This window comes from Colletes latitarsis, chromosome 13 (assembly GCF_051014445.1).
Source record: "Colletes latitarsis isolate SP2378_abdomen chromosome 13, iyColLati1, whole genome shotgun sequence".
In the NCBI taxonomy this organism is placed as follows: domain Eukaryota; kingdom Metazoa; phylum Arthropoda; class Insecta; order Hymenoptera; family Colletidae; genus Colletes; species Colletes latitarsis.
This window is the reverse complement of record NC_135146.1, coordinates 9,478,365-9,491,718: the sequence shown is the minus strand read 5'-3', so window position 1 is coordinate 9,491,718 and position 13,354 is coordinate 9,478,365. Positions and strand designations below refer to the sequence as shown.

The 13,354-nt window shown below is 33.9% G+C and overlaps 2 protein-coding genes across 6 annotated transcripts in view; one reads left to right on the top strand and one right to left on the bottom strand.

Moving 5' to 3' along the window:
• The window catches only part of LOC143349391 (uncharacterized), a 107,687-nt gene extending 98,149 nt beyond the window's left edge, over positions 1 to 9,538 (top strand). For 2 of the 5 annotated variants that reach the window (XM_076780611.1, XM_076780612.1), the window contains exons 9-20: positions 32 to 67; positions 280 to 374; positions 1,465 to 1,638; positions 3,679 to 3,876; positions 3,976 to 4,245; positions 4,323 to 4,496; positions 4,577 to 4,775; positions 5,166 to 5,389; positions 5,469 to 5,688; positions 5,839 to 5,962; positions 6,024 to 6,238; positions 9,078 to 9,497. In XM_076780611.1, coding sequence (XP_076636726.1) covers positions 32 to 67; positions 280 to 374; positions 1,465 to 1,638; positions 3,679 to 3,876; positions 3,976 to 4,245; positions 4,323 to 4,496; positions 4,577 to 4,775; positions 5,166 to 5,389; positions 5,469 to 5,688; positions 5,839 to 5,962; positions 6,024 to 6,238; positions 9,078 to 9,232 — 2,084 coding nt within the window. In that variant the 3' untranslated portion in view covers positions 9,233 to 9,497. Of the gene's footprint in view, positions 1 to 31; positions 68 to 279; positions 375 to 1,464; positions 1,639 to 3,678; positions 3,877 to 3,975; positions 4,246 to 4,322; positions 4,497 to 4,576; positions 4,776 to 5,165; positions 5,390 to 5,468; positions 5,689 to 5,838; positions 5,963 to 6,023; positions 6,239 to 9,077 lie in introns of all 5 variants that reach the window. The other 3 variants (XM_076780607.1, XM_076780609.1, XM_076780608.1) reach the window with 3 other exon arrangements.
• Positions 9,539 to 9,996: 458 nt separating this feature from the next.
• On the bottom strand, positions 9,997 to 11,721 carry Svip (small VCP interacting protein). The gene is made up of 3 exons (XM_076780635.1): positions 11,521 to 11,721; positions 10,854 to 11,021; positions 9,997 to 10,787 (listed from the first exon to the last, which is right to left on the bottom strand). The coding sequence occupies exons 1-3, from the start codon at positions 11,584 to 11,586 to the stop codon at positions 10,776 to 10,778; spliced, it is 246 nt and encodes an 81-aa protein (XP_076636750.1). The 5' UTR covers positions 11,587 to 11,721; the 3' UTR covers positions 9,997 to 10,775.
• Between the last annotated feature and the right edge of the window lie 1,633 nt (positions 11,722 to 13,354).

Sequence of the window (13,354 nt, the reverse complement as noted above, 5' to 3'; positions counted from 1 at the left end):
ATTTGGTGTTATCCGTATCTGGTATTTTCAGTGTCGCGAAAATATCTCAATCGAGCACAAAGATCAGGTAAAACCCAATAAGTATTGTGATAATGGTATTGAATGTGGCTTTCGAGCATGAACTTTAAATGTTTTCATTTTTTTATTAAAGCACAGTGCAGTACTGCCACTTCTCTTTCATAAACATTGACATGCAATGACATTATATGACGTATTGGATTACAATGTTTTGTACATTATATAATGAGTTGTTCGATATATAGTAAATATAAATTTCAGGAGTACTTGTGGTTTATATCCATTCGGCGGAAAATCTCAGTAGCGACAGTTCTCAATGTAATCCTTATTGCATGTTGTTTAACAATCGAAAAAAGGTACGTTCTCTTGTTTCCTAAAGGACGAAGAAAGGGTATAGACGAATAAGGGAGTCAAATGTGCCCTTGAACCAAATTTGACATAGGATTTTGTGCCAAGTTTCAATCCTCCATCTTGTTCAGAGGTAGTTATAGGAAAAATTCGGAGTACCGAATTTGTGCCTGTTTTCCGTATTTAATCGAGTACGAAAATTATGAAAAAAATCTGGTGCATTGTGGTTGTCGAGATACGTGTTTGAGAATTTTTTCCGATTTTTCGATTCCAAATTGTAGGCGTGAAAAATTAAAAACGCAGAAAAATACCGATTTCCTATTGAAGCTTTCGAGACACTAGGTTTATATAATTATTGTAAATGCGTATTGTCATTGATTATGTCCTTGAATTTTTTCAGATTTTTTGACAGGGTGTATCGTAGTAACAAAAATCAAAAACCGATTTTTTCGTCGTTTTTCGCGTGAAAAAGCAAGTTATACTTTGAATTTTTGTATTTCCTTTAATGGATAACTATATTCTATGGTTTCAAAGAATTCTATACACCGTTTTATTCAGCATAGAATTCTTTAAAACCATAGAATATAGTTATTCATTAAAGGAAATACAAAAATTCAATATACAAGTTGGTTTTTGATTTTTGCTACTACGAGACACCCTGCCAAAAAATCTGAAAAAATTCAAGAACATAATCAATGACAATACGCATTTACAATAATTATATAAACCTAGTGTCTCGAAAGCTTTGATAAGAAATCGGTATTTTTCTGCGTTTTTAATTTTGCACGCCTAGAATTTGCAATCGAAAAATCGGAAAAAATTCTCAAACACGTATCTCAATAACCACAATGCACCAGATTTTTTTCATAATTTTCGTACTCGATTAAATAGGGAAAATGGGCACAAATTCGATAATCTGAATTTTTCCTATAACTACCCTTCTGAACAAGATAGAGGGTTGAAACTTGGCACAGAATGTTTGATTCTGATGCTCTATCGATGGATCCATCGTATGTCAAAGGTTCAAGGGCACATTTGGCCCCCTCATTTGGCTGTACCCTTTGAATTAAATTTTATTAGTTTTTATTCAACTTACAGGTAAAGACAACGCATTACGTACGAAGTTCTACTTCACCATGCTGGGAATCAAGAGCACAATTTCTTGTTCAAGATTACACACAAGTATCTTTAAGCTTTGTTGTATATTCTTGGAATATATCAAAATCAACTGACAGCGATATGCTTGGACTTGCTATATTGTCCTTGTCTCAAGTAAGGCCACATAATTTAGTCGTTCAAAACAGGCATTTGTAATTATACAAGGTGTAATGTAAACACAAATTTTAGAGGTTGACTTGAACGATATTTAATGATATTTAAACGATATTTTAATGCACTGTAAAACTCCCGTATTTGAGTTCTCAGTATCTGCGGTTGGGTATTGTTTGGAAAAATTAGTTAAAATCATGAATCAATTCGAATTTATAAAGCATACATACAGGGTGTTCGGCCACCCCCGGGGAAAAATTTAATGGGAGATTCTGGAGGCCAAAATAAGACGAAAATCAAGAATATCAATTTCTTGATTGAGGCTTCGTTAAAAAGTTATTAAAAAATTGAATTAAACAATTTCAAATTGTTCTGGAAAAATTATTTTCAGTCGAGGGGGTCAATTTCAATCATTTTTTGTTATTAGACATACCCCCGAAATCCTACCCACTTTTGAGAAAAAAATTCGACAAGGTGCCTAAATTTTTCGGCAAAAATGAAAATTTTCAAATCGTTCTGAAAAAATTATTTCTAGCTAGGGGAGTCAATTTCAATCATTTTTGGTCAGTAGACATACCCCCGAAATTCTACCCACTTTCGAGAAAAAAAATTCCTTACCAACAATATAATCTGAGGCCTTGAAATGGTTCCCTGAAATTTTATGTGAATCTTTGAAACATCATAACTCCTGAACGGATTGGACGATTTTAATGTTTCAAAATGCAAACAACGCGTATTTTGGTGAAGAATATGTGGAAATTCCAAAAATATTCGAAAAGTTACTCCTTCACCCCGAAAACTGAGAAAAACCCAATAAAAATGGTCCAATTTTCAAACAACCATAACTCCTACAATAGTGAATATATTTCAATGAAATTTTTTTCTGAAGTAAAGCTCATGGGTATCTACAGATAAGTATTAGACAACTTTTCTGTAGGGCATCAAATGAAATTACTAAAAATCAAAAACCAATTTTTAAGAAAAATCGAGGGGGGGTAGATGCCTGAATTTTTTGGCGAAAAAAAAATTTCAGATCGTTCTAAAAAAATTATTTTCTGTTGCGGGGGTCAATTGTAATCATTTTTGGTCATTAGACATACCCCCGAAATCCTACCCACTTTCGAGAAAAAAAATTCCTTACCAAAAATATAATCTGGGCCCCCCGAAATTTCATGTGAATCTTTGAAACATCATAACTCCTGTACGGATTGGACGATTTTAATGTTTCAAAATACAAACAACGCCTATTTTGGTGAAGAATATATGGAAATTCCAAAAATATTCAAAAAGTTACTCCTTCACCCCGAAAACTGACAAAAACACAATAAAAATGATGCATTTTTCAAACAACCATAACTCCTACAATAGTGAATATATTTCAATGAAATTTTTTTCTGAAGTAGAGCCCATGGGTATCTACAGATAAGTATTAGACAACTTTTCTGTAGGGCGTCAAATAAAATTACTAAAAATCAAAAACCAATTTTTAAGAAAAATCGAGGGGGGGTAGATGCCTGAATTTTTTGGCGAAAAAAAAATTTCAGATCGTTCTAAAAAAATTATTTTCTGTTGTGGGGGTCAATTATAATCATTTTTGGTCATTAGACATACCCCCGAAATCCTACCCACTTTCGAGAAAAAAATTCAGTGTTTAAATTTTTCGACGAAAAAAAAAAAATTTCGAATCGTTCTAAAAAAATTATTGTCGGTTGCGGGGGTCAATTACAATCATTTTTGGTCATTAGACATAGCCCCGAAATCCTATCCACTTTCGAAAAAAAAATTCAATTAGTAACTTTTTAACAAAAGCTCCATCAACAAATTAGTATTCTTGATTTTCGTCCTATTTTGGCCTGTAGAATCGATCACCCTGTACACTATGTTATCTACCTTTTTGATATAACGTAGCAACATTGGATCATCACCTCTTAAACCAAATGCAATCCAAGATACATCTACTTTCGTTGGCTCTTCGCTTTTCATAATACAAATCCAGACTGTTAACGAATTTATAGACAACATTTAAAAGCGTTTTCGTTACAGGAAAATACATGGATAATTAGGAAAGAATTAACACTCAGTGGTTCGAACAATATGTCGACTATGACAGTTTCTGTAATGTTTTATCCCGTTAAAAGTGTACAGCAAGTGATCACTAGTCGAAGAAGTAGCTTGGCACTTCCTGTCTCAGACGATGAACCAAAAGCTAAGAGGAACAGCCTGCCATGGATGCAACAAGCAGTCAGTGAAATTAATAAGAAAGATCATTTATTTCTAATAACATTATAGAATTTTATTTTTACTTTGTTTTATACTTTATATACTCCCAATCGTTTTCAGAAGCTGTTATTGACTCACAAGGATATAGATCCTGCTTCGTCAGATGTATCCAGTCTACTTTCCACTGGAAGTGGATTAATGGAAGTAACTCTGATACGCGCTAAAGATCTCGTAGCGAAGGATCTGAATGGCTTCAGCGATCCTTTCTGCGAATTAAAGCTAAACAACGAAACGAAGTACAAGAGTAGCGTAAAGAAGAAAACTCTGAACCCTTGCTGGGATGAAAGTTCCATCATGGGTTTGCCTAGGACCGGCGAGACTTTGGACGTCGTGAGGCTTTTATTAATATTTTTCGTCGTATCACGTACGAAAACAATAGAAATATTTTTAACGATCTTTCAATGTAGGTTTTATGGGATCATGATACTTTTGGCATGAAGGACTATCTTGGGAAAGTATCATTGACTCTCGAGGATGTCAGGAAATTATCTAACAGTGATCAGTCCCATTGGTTTACGTTAAGAGGAACCAAAACTGGATCTGTGGAGTTGAAGATTAAAGTCTTGTCCGAAGAGTGTGAGGTATTAAATGTTAATTCAATAAAGGTCTCAACATTCGTTGTTTCTTGTTTAATTCGTATTGAACGTGTTATTTGTCTCAGACTCAAAGCACATACGCAGCCAGTAATATCAGCGAAAGTTCAATGCAGTTAAACATTGAAGCTTCCGAAACAGTGTCGAACATTATTAGAAGGCCTTCGATGGAAAAGTCAAAGATGAGATTGCATTTAGATGTCGTACCACCTCCACCGCCACCACGTACAGTCACTCTGTTGAAACCTGCTATTTCTAGTCAATCTGGTATATTATTCCCCAAGCAGCTTAAAGTCTATTTATATTATCTGTTCAGGCAAAGAGAAACATTTAGTACTGTACGCACTCTTAGAGAATTGTAACCCGTATGCTTAATTAGATGGTACGATGATTGAGTTATCGAAGGATGATTTAGAACACCGTAGAATGATTCATTCCTTCAGAAGCTGAGTATTGCAACAATCATTTCGCCCCTAAGGTGGAAGAATTAAAATGAAAGATTTGTACAAGTGAATAACGAAACGTTTTATTGAAATTCTACAAAAGATTTTAACCACTCCGTACCTGAACGGATAATATAAGTTGACCTTCATTTGTGTGATACGCATTAGTGCTTTATGCTGAATAATTTATCTTAATTGTTCAAATTTTAAATAGACAAAGCTAGTATTGGGAGTAAAGATTCTAACGAGATGAATGGAACTCAAAATTCATGGACACCCAGCGTTATCACTGAAACTGGAACAGACGTGATCGATAATACAGAGACGATAAAGTTGAGAGAACGGCGGTCTTCTCATAATAGTTTAACTCCAAGTCCTGAACAAAGCTTTGGCAAAAAGCTACCGCAATATAACAGCTTTCGCGTTATGAAGCAAAAGGTAATCTGTGATATACAATGTGCACATTGTGTTATTATATTGTTGCTAATAAATTCATTGCTATTATGAATGACTTTAGGTAAAGAGGGGACTAAAACTTCGTAGATTTCGTTCAGAAGTAAATATTGAAGAGAAGAACGAAGGGAAAGGTATAACATTAAGCTTAGAACCTAGAGGCGGAGGAGAAGCTGACGCTACAGAACTCCTGCAAGAATCTGGTTTAGCTCATGCCGTGTCACAACCTGATATGTTTGGCAGAATAAGGCAGCCCAGTCCACGTTTAAGACTGAGACCAAATGGTTAGAAAGTTTATATTATTAATAGTATTTGAATATTCTGTGTTTCAACTTAACTCTGCGAAAAGCTGAAGATATCATGATTGAATTTCTTATTCTCTAATATTCATGTGGAACATTTATTGTTATTAAATAATATTTTTGTTTTACTAGAACTAAAAAAGGTGGTCAATGGTACCAGAGAAAAATATTCTGGAATAGAAGGCAAAGTTCTTCAAGCTCAAGGTCTCCATGTCGCGCATATCGCACAATTATATTGCAGAATTAAGCTTCAAACGTGAGTTATAATAATTTATTAGTTAATACATTTTGATATTTAATTTGACGTTATTTAATAGATGTACCAGCCCTGATAAGATCGCATCCTCGATCAATGGTGGCAAAACATTAGCGAAATCTCGACTTTTACCAGCGATGCCTAATCCTCAGTTCAGCATAGACTTTCACATAGAAGGTGACAACGTTCCAAGACAATCTTTATTGATATTTGAGATCAGAAGTGCTAGTAAAGAATTATTGGCTAGTCGACGCATCACACTTCACGAATTATTAGGTATTTTTAAATTTAATTGTCTCTTTATCTTGTGTTTTTAGAAAAGGTGTTATGGGGTTTCCTGCATAGTCGTGGAAAGTATTGACTGTAGAATAAATTACACATAGCAGTGGCTTTAATAACTATTTATTGATATAGTACTGTCAAGTGATGACTTGTTGGCTGGGCACCTATAAATTAAATGGGGTAAGGGCAAGGAGAGAATTATAAAAATGTTCCTACTGGAGAGGCTCGCTCTGACGCCATGTTGCATAGTAGTAGAGTCTCCAAAACCACGAGAGATACATTTTTGTTCTATTCATGGCTAGTATTTTGAGCGTACGGTTATGCCAATGGCTCTCAGTCTTGTTCTATCCTACTTTGTCCCAATATGTTTCACGTCCTTTGTCACGGGATGGAATTGTAGTTGTGAGCGGCTCAGCCAATGATGACAATGCGTGTGAGAGTAGGCGTCGCTATTACGTTGCGGCCAATCAGCGTGCCTAGCCATCAAGTCATTACTGAATAGTATACAGGGTGTTTGGTCATCCCTGGGAAAAATTTTAATGGGGGATTCTAGAGGCCAAAATAAGACGAAAATCAAGAATACCAATTTGTTGATGGAGGCTCCGTTAGTAAAAGTTATTAAATTAAAAAATTTCAAATCGTTCTGGAAAAATTATTTTTGGTTGCAGGGGTCAATTATAAGCATTTTTGGTGAATAGACATATCCCTGAAATCCTACCCACTTTCGAGAAAAAAAATCGGGTAGGTGTTGAAATTTTTTGGCAGAAAAAGAATTTTTCAAATCGTTTTGAAAAAATTGTTTTCGGTTGCAAGAGTTGATCGCAATCATTTTTGGTCATTATACATACCTCCGTAATCCTACGCATTTTCAAGGAAAAAATTCCTTACCGAAAATCTGATTTCAGGCCAGTAATCGATCCCCGAAATGCGAATCTTTAAGACATCATAACTTCTGAACGGATTGGACGATTTTAATTTTCAAAAACCCAAACGACGCGTATTTAGATGAAGAATATGTAGAAATTGCAAAAATATTCGAAAAGTTGATCCTTGACCCTGTAAACTAAGAAAAACCCAATAAAAATGGTCGAATTTTCAAACAGCCATAACTTCTACAATTGGGAATATATTTCAATGAAACTTTTTTCTGAAGTAGAGCTCATGGGTACCTACAAAAAAGTATTAGACATCTTTTCTGTAGGGCGTCAAATAAAATTACTAAAAATCAAAGTCGAATTTTTAAGAAAAATCAACGGGGGGTAGGTCCCTAAATTTTTCAACGAAAAAAAAAATTTCAAATCGTTCTAAAAAAAATATTTTTGGCTGCAGGGGTCAATTACAATCATTTTTGGTGAATAGACACACCCTCGAATTCCTACGCATTTTTGAGAAAAAAATTCGAGTAGGTGGACAAATTTGTCGATAAAATTCAAAAATTTCATATCGTCTGGAAAAATTATTTTCGCTTGCGGGGGTCAATTACAATAATTTTTTATGAATAGACACACCCTCGAATTCCTACGCATTTTTGAGAAAAAAATTCGAGTAGGTGGACAAATTTTTCGATAAAATTCAAAAATTTCATATCGTTCTGAAAAAATTATATTTGGATGCGGGGGTCAATTACAATCATGTTTGGTCATTACACATACCCCCGAAATCCTACGCATTTTCGAGAAAAAAATTCCTTGCCGAAAATCTAATGTGAGGCCAGAAATGCACCCCCGAAATTTCATGCGAATGTTTAAAATATCATAACTTCTGAACGGATTAGACGATTTTAATTTTTAAAAACTCAAACGACGCGTATTTAGATGAAGAATATGTAAAAATTGCAAAAGTATTCGAAAAGTTGGTCCTTGACTCCGTAAACAGAGAAAACCCCCATAAAAATGGTCGAATATTCAAACAGCCATAACTCCTACAATAGTGAATATATTTCAATGAAACTTTTTTCTGAAGTAGAGCTCATGGGTACCTATAAAAAAGTATTAGACAACTTTTCTGTAGGGCGTCAAATAAAATTACTAAAAATCAAAAACGAATTTTTAAGAAAAATTGACGGGGGGTAGGTCCCTAAATTTTTCAACGGAAAAAAAAATTTCAAATCGTTCTAAAAAAAATATTTTTGTCTGTAGGGGTCAATTACAATCATTTTTGGTGAAGAGTCATATCCCCGAAATCCTACTCATTTTCTAGAAAAAAATTCGAGAAGGTGTGAAATTTTTCGACGGAAAAAAAAAATTTCAAATCATTTTGGAAATATTATTTTCGGTTGCGGGGGTCAATTACAATAATTTTTGGTCAATAGACACACCCTCGAATTCTTACGCATGTTTGAGAAAAAAATTCGAGTAGGTGGACGAATTTTTCGACAAAATTCAAAAATTTCAAATCGTTCTGGAAAAATTATTTTCGGTTGTGGGGGTCAATTACAATCATTTTTGGTGAAGAGACACACCCTCGAAATCCTACCCTCTTTCTAGGAAAAAATTCAGTACTGGCGGAACTTTAAACATTAATAACTTTTTAACAAAATCTCTATCAACAAATTGTTATTCTTGATTTTCGTCTTATTTTGGCCTCTAGAATCCCCCATTAAAATTTATCCCAGGAGTAGCCGAACACCCTGTATATACAGTCCTTCCACGAGAAGAAAGCACATCGTGTTTACATCCCTACTCTTGCTGCAGCCCGCTGATTGGCTGTCACCGATCTTCGTCACCGTTCTCGACCAATCAGCGGACTGCAACAGGAGTGGAGATGGAAACACGCTGTGCCTTCTTCTCGTGGAAAGACTATAATTATATTTCTAAAATGTACTCTTTTTTAGGTGTTTCCGCGGCAACCGATGAAATTCATACATGGTTAGCATTGAATAATGGAGCATCATTAGAAGTACAAATTGCTCATGGAAGAGAACTTAAAACCAAATCCACAAAAAAATTGTTCCGATCTTGGTCGGTGCACAGGATAGGAAAGATATAAGATAGTTTAAAATTGTATATTTTCAATGAATTTTTCATATACTTATTACGTATTATAATTCGCCAAATACAGCATTGTACAAATTAAAAATTTCTTAAAGCTATAATGTAGTTAAAATTGTTACATGTTCATTTCAAACTTCAAATATTTTATTACATGTAAATATATACATATATATATTTATATATACATATATATAAACTTCTTAACGTTATTTCACAATGAGGAATTGTAATACTTATATTTTGTACCATAAAATGTGTATAAGAAAATATATTACTATAAACCGATTTATACATGCGAAGCTACAAAGACGAATTCTATTCTTTCGTCATCTTTTAAATTATAATTTAAATGGAACATCGAATAAATATAATTTATCAATATTTGCAAAATAAACGAATATGCTACGAGTTCTGCATTTAACATGTAACAAAATACAAACTATTTATTGTTAACGCGTATAATGTACTACGAACCATTAAATACATTAAAATATTTATTATAATTCACGATACATCTTGTAACGCTTTATATAATTATATTCATAAAGTGACAATTGTATGCTTTTTGAATTCTACATATCTTACAAATTTACATATAATATACAATCGATTAACAATACACAACTTACATTATTTTAAATACATATATTGTAAAAAATAAATACAAATCAAGTCTATTAACGCGTTAACCATTTTGTGTATCTAATACACACCATTTTAGTATATTATGAAGTTTGAAAAAATCTATTAACTTGGTCAAAGATTTTTATTTAAACAATTTTAACGTAGATATATGATAAGTATGGTGTCAAAGGACTCGTTAGAAAAACTCGTGCGCGACAGTCAACATATTAACTTTATCTTTCATGATATTGTATCATTATTACATCAAATTTATGAAAAAATTATTTTCTATCTTTGTTTTACTGTTGAAACGTGATATAAATATCTTTGAATAAAAATGCATTATACATTTTAAATACATATTTTAATAACGATATGCTAGATAGTAAATTAAAATGCAAATCTCATATTTTTTAAACAATTTTAAATCAATACTGGTATTACATGTAAATTCAAAGCGTTAATTAATAAATTACAGTATACATTATAAATCTGTATAACCACGTGTATAACGAAAATATATCTTTGTTTACAATAGTAATAACATAGTGCGGAACAAAAATAACAGTAACATTTAGGCAAAAATCATTTATACATACTAATTTGTAACGTTTCATCCGTATGCCAGGGCGAAGCACTCTGTTTCTTATTTGTACGCCATATAAAATATTCATATTTAATAGAAGTAGTTAAAGTACCATAGAAAATGCTGCGTGGAAACATGTGTATATAATTTAAACATTTCCTTTCAAATATTTAAATTTCACAAAATACAAACCTACAACTTTCTTACGATGATGTTCAATGTATATATTCTTGTGTGTTACGTATAATTGATTAACGATCTTTGCTTACGTGTTTGCTCTATAAAATATAATCCACAGGTAGCGTAGTTACCTTCTGCTGTTCCTCCATTAAACTTGCCACTGAAATAGAATGAAATCGATCATTCTATTAAATAATTAAGTACAGTCGAATGACGATATTCTTACCTTCAACGTAGGTTGTACGTTTATACTACTAGCTTCTTCCATGCGTTTGTCACGCTGTTGGTCCAACATTTCTTGCCTCCTAACAGCGTCCATATTTTTAATGCCTCGACTTTGTTGCTGCGCGAGCCTCCTCTCTGCGGCTTCTATCTGCTTCATTCTCCTCACTTCCTGAACGGACAGAGTTTTCTCGATAATTGTGAATCTCGCTAACACTTTGACTGCCACGTTGGTCATATACGACTGGTTACGGTTTCTCTCGTGACGCTACGTTGGTCGTCAGTGAGCGGAGAGTTTGAACAACTTACAATTGTAAGAGTCGAATAAGATATTCGTAATAGAAGATACATTGAAGTAACAAGTGCCCCATCGAGCAATTAAAAATTTTCATTAGAACGCAGAAAATAAGAGATTAATTTGTATGAAATCTTGCATCTGGTGGTGTACGTCCCTGGCAGTCAAAATGTTAACTACAACAGCACAAGAGGGATACGTATTGGAGTCAATAAAAATTAATTTGCACGAGAATATGTAACATTGTAATAACGTTGAACGTAAATGTTAAAAAGAGGAAAACAGAAACGAAATCAAGCAATTACATTGACGAGGTTAAAATTAACTGGAAAATCGTAGATTCGTATTCGTGTTGTTATGGATGCTTTAACCTTACCACGTCTGGTGTTACGTCTTCGTATGACGATGACTGTTTGAAACAGGAAGTGCAAATGTTTCCCATAGTAATTGCACTATATTTTTCTTATGGTTAACTATATAAATTATTGATATTATGACGGTTCTTTTAACAAAAAACGCATATGAACGTTCCAACTGGTGTCAGTCTTCAATCGATATGACTGTATATAAACATCTGTTAAATGTATACATCGCTATATGTATATTGCGTGCAATTAAAGGGAAAACATGTAACCGAAATCACATGACTGTAGTACAGTCACTGTACTGGATATAGGTATGACTAGACCTATTAAAAAGTGTTAAAAACGTATAGAATGATACTGTGCAAAATATTATTCATAAATTCAATTTATTTACGAAACGTACTATCAAGATTTCGAGGCATGTTTTCATTTAATAGAGCTCGAAATTTATATTTGTATTGTTAGAAACTCGAAATCATGGTTCTTATTTTCCATGCTTTTTATTTACATTCTCTACCATTCCCATTCGTTTTTTAATTTCTATAATTTTGTGTAACTATAAATATTATTCGAATCTAATTAATATCTAGTTAGCTTCTTTGACCATTTTCTTAGTCATTTCTTGATATAATTAATTAGTTATAAACAATTATTGGAAGCGTTGGTTACTTTAATAATGCGCTTACTTACTATTGTTACGTTGGTATTTGTTAAAAAGGATTTCCCTAGATTTAGTTAGTTTGAGTTTCCTCCAGTGGCGGCGTGCCGATCGGGCGATCAGGACATTAGGGTGGCATTTCTATTGGGATCAGTTGCCACGGGGGCGGTAGTGTAGCTTCCGCGGTAAGGTGGCGCTGCGGGTTGACGACGGATTTAAAAAGGAGCGCGAGACGGCGAATTTGTTGACGACGACCGGAACGACAGATTCTTTTAAATGTTGTGTTCTGTCTGTTACTTCTGACAACGTATAACGATTACAACGTGCTACTGCCTGCCCCTGCTGGACTCTACTTGCCTCTGCATGCCTCCGTTGGCCTCTGCTGACCGCTGCTGACCACTGCTGACCACCGCTTATATTTCTGGCAACGTACAACGATTACTACTGGCTACTGCCAGCCTCTGCTGACCTCTGCCGGCATCTCCCGAACTAACCTGGTCTCTGCCAACATCTCCAGACGTCAGCTAACCATCGCTGACCACTGCTGACCGTCGTTGACAACTTGTCACATGATGTAATACAATATAATATGTTTATATGTATTAAAGTTTTGTATAATGTAAATCTATGGCAATAAATGATATAATTTCAAAGAATTCTATGTATTCTCATCATTTTTTACCCCTCTTTCCCTCTCCAAATTTCCCAAATTAGAAATGACGCCATTTCTAAGAATTCCTGAAAATTCTCGGATCCCTGAAACTTACCGGCGGCCCTGAAACTTCTCGGAAACCCTGAAATTTCCAACAAGTTTTTGAAATTGCAATTTTATATAATACGTATAGTAGAAGGGAAATCAAGGTTTCTCGACTATGGGACCCTTGTTGATTAAAATAAGGTATAATTGAACATGCGAGGAATAACAAAAACATTCTAGTTTGTTATTATTTTCTGGTTCAAGTAACTCGAAAAACGCGGAAGCTACTTGAAATTCTTTCAAACGACCGTGTTTTTCGTTCTCGAGGTCAATGATAGGAAAATGAAGGTTTCTCGACTATGGGACCCTTGTTGATTAAAATAAGGTATAATTGAACATGTGAGGAATAACAAAAACATTCTAGTTTGTTATTATTTTCTGGTTCAAGTAACTCGAAAAACGCGGAGGCTACTTCAAATTCTTTCAAACG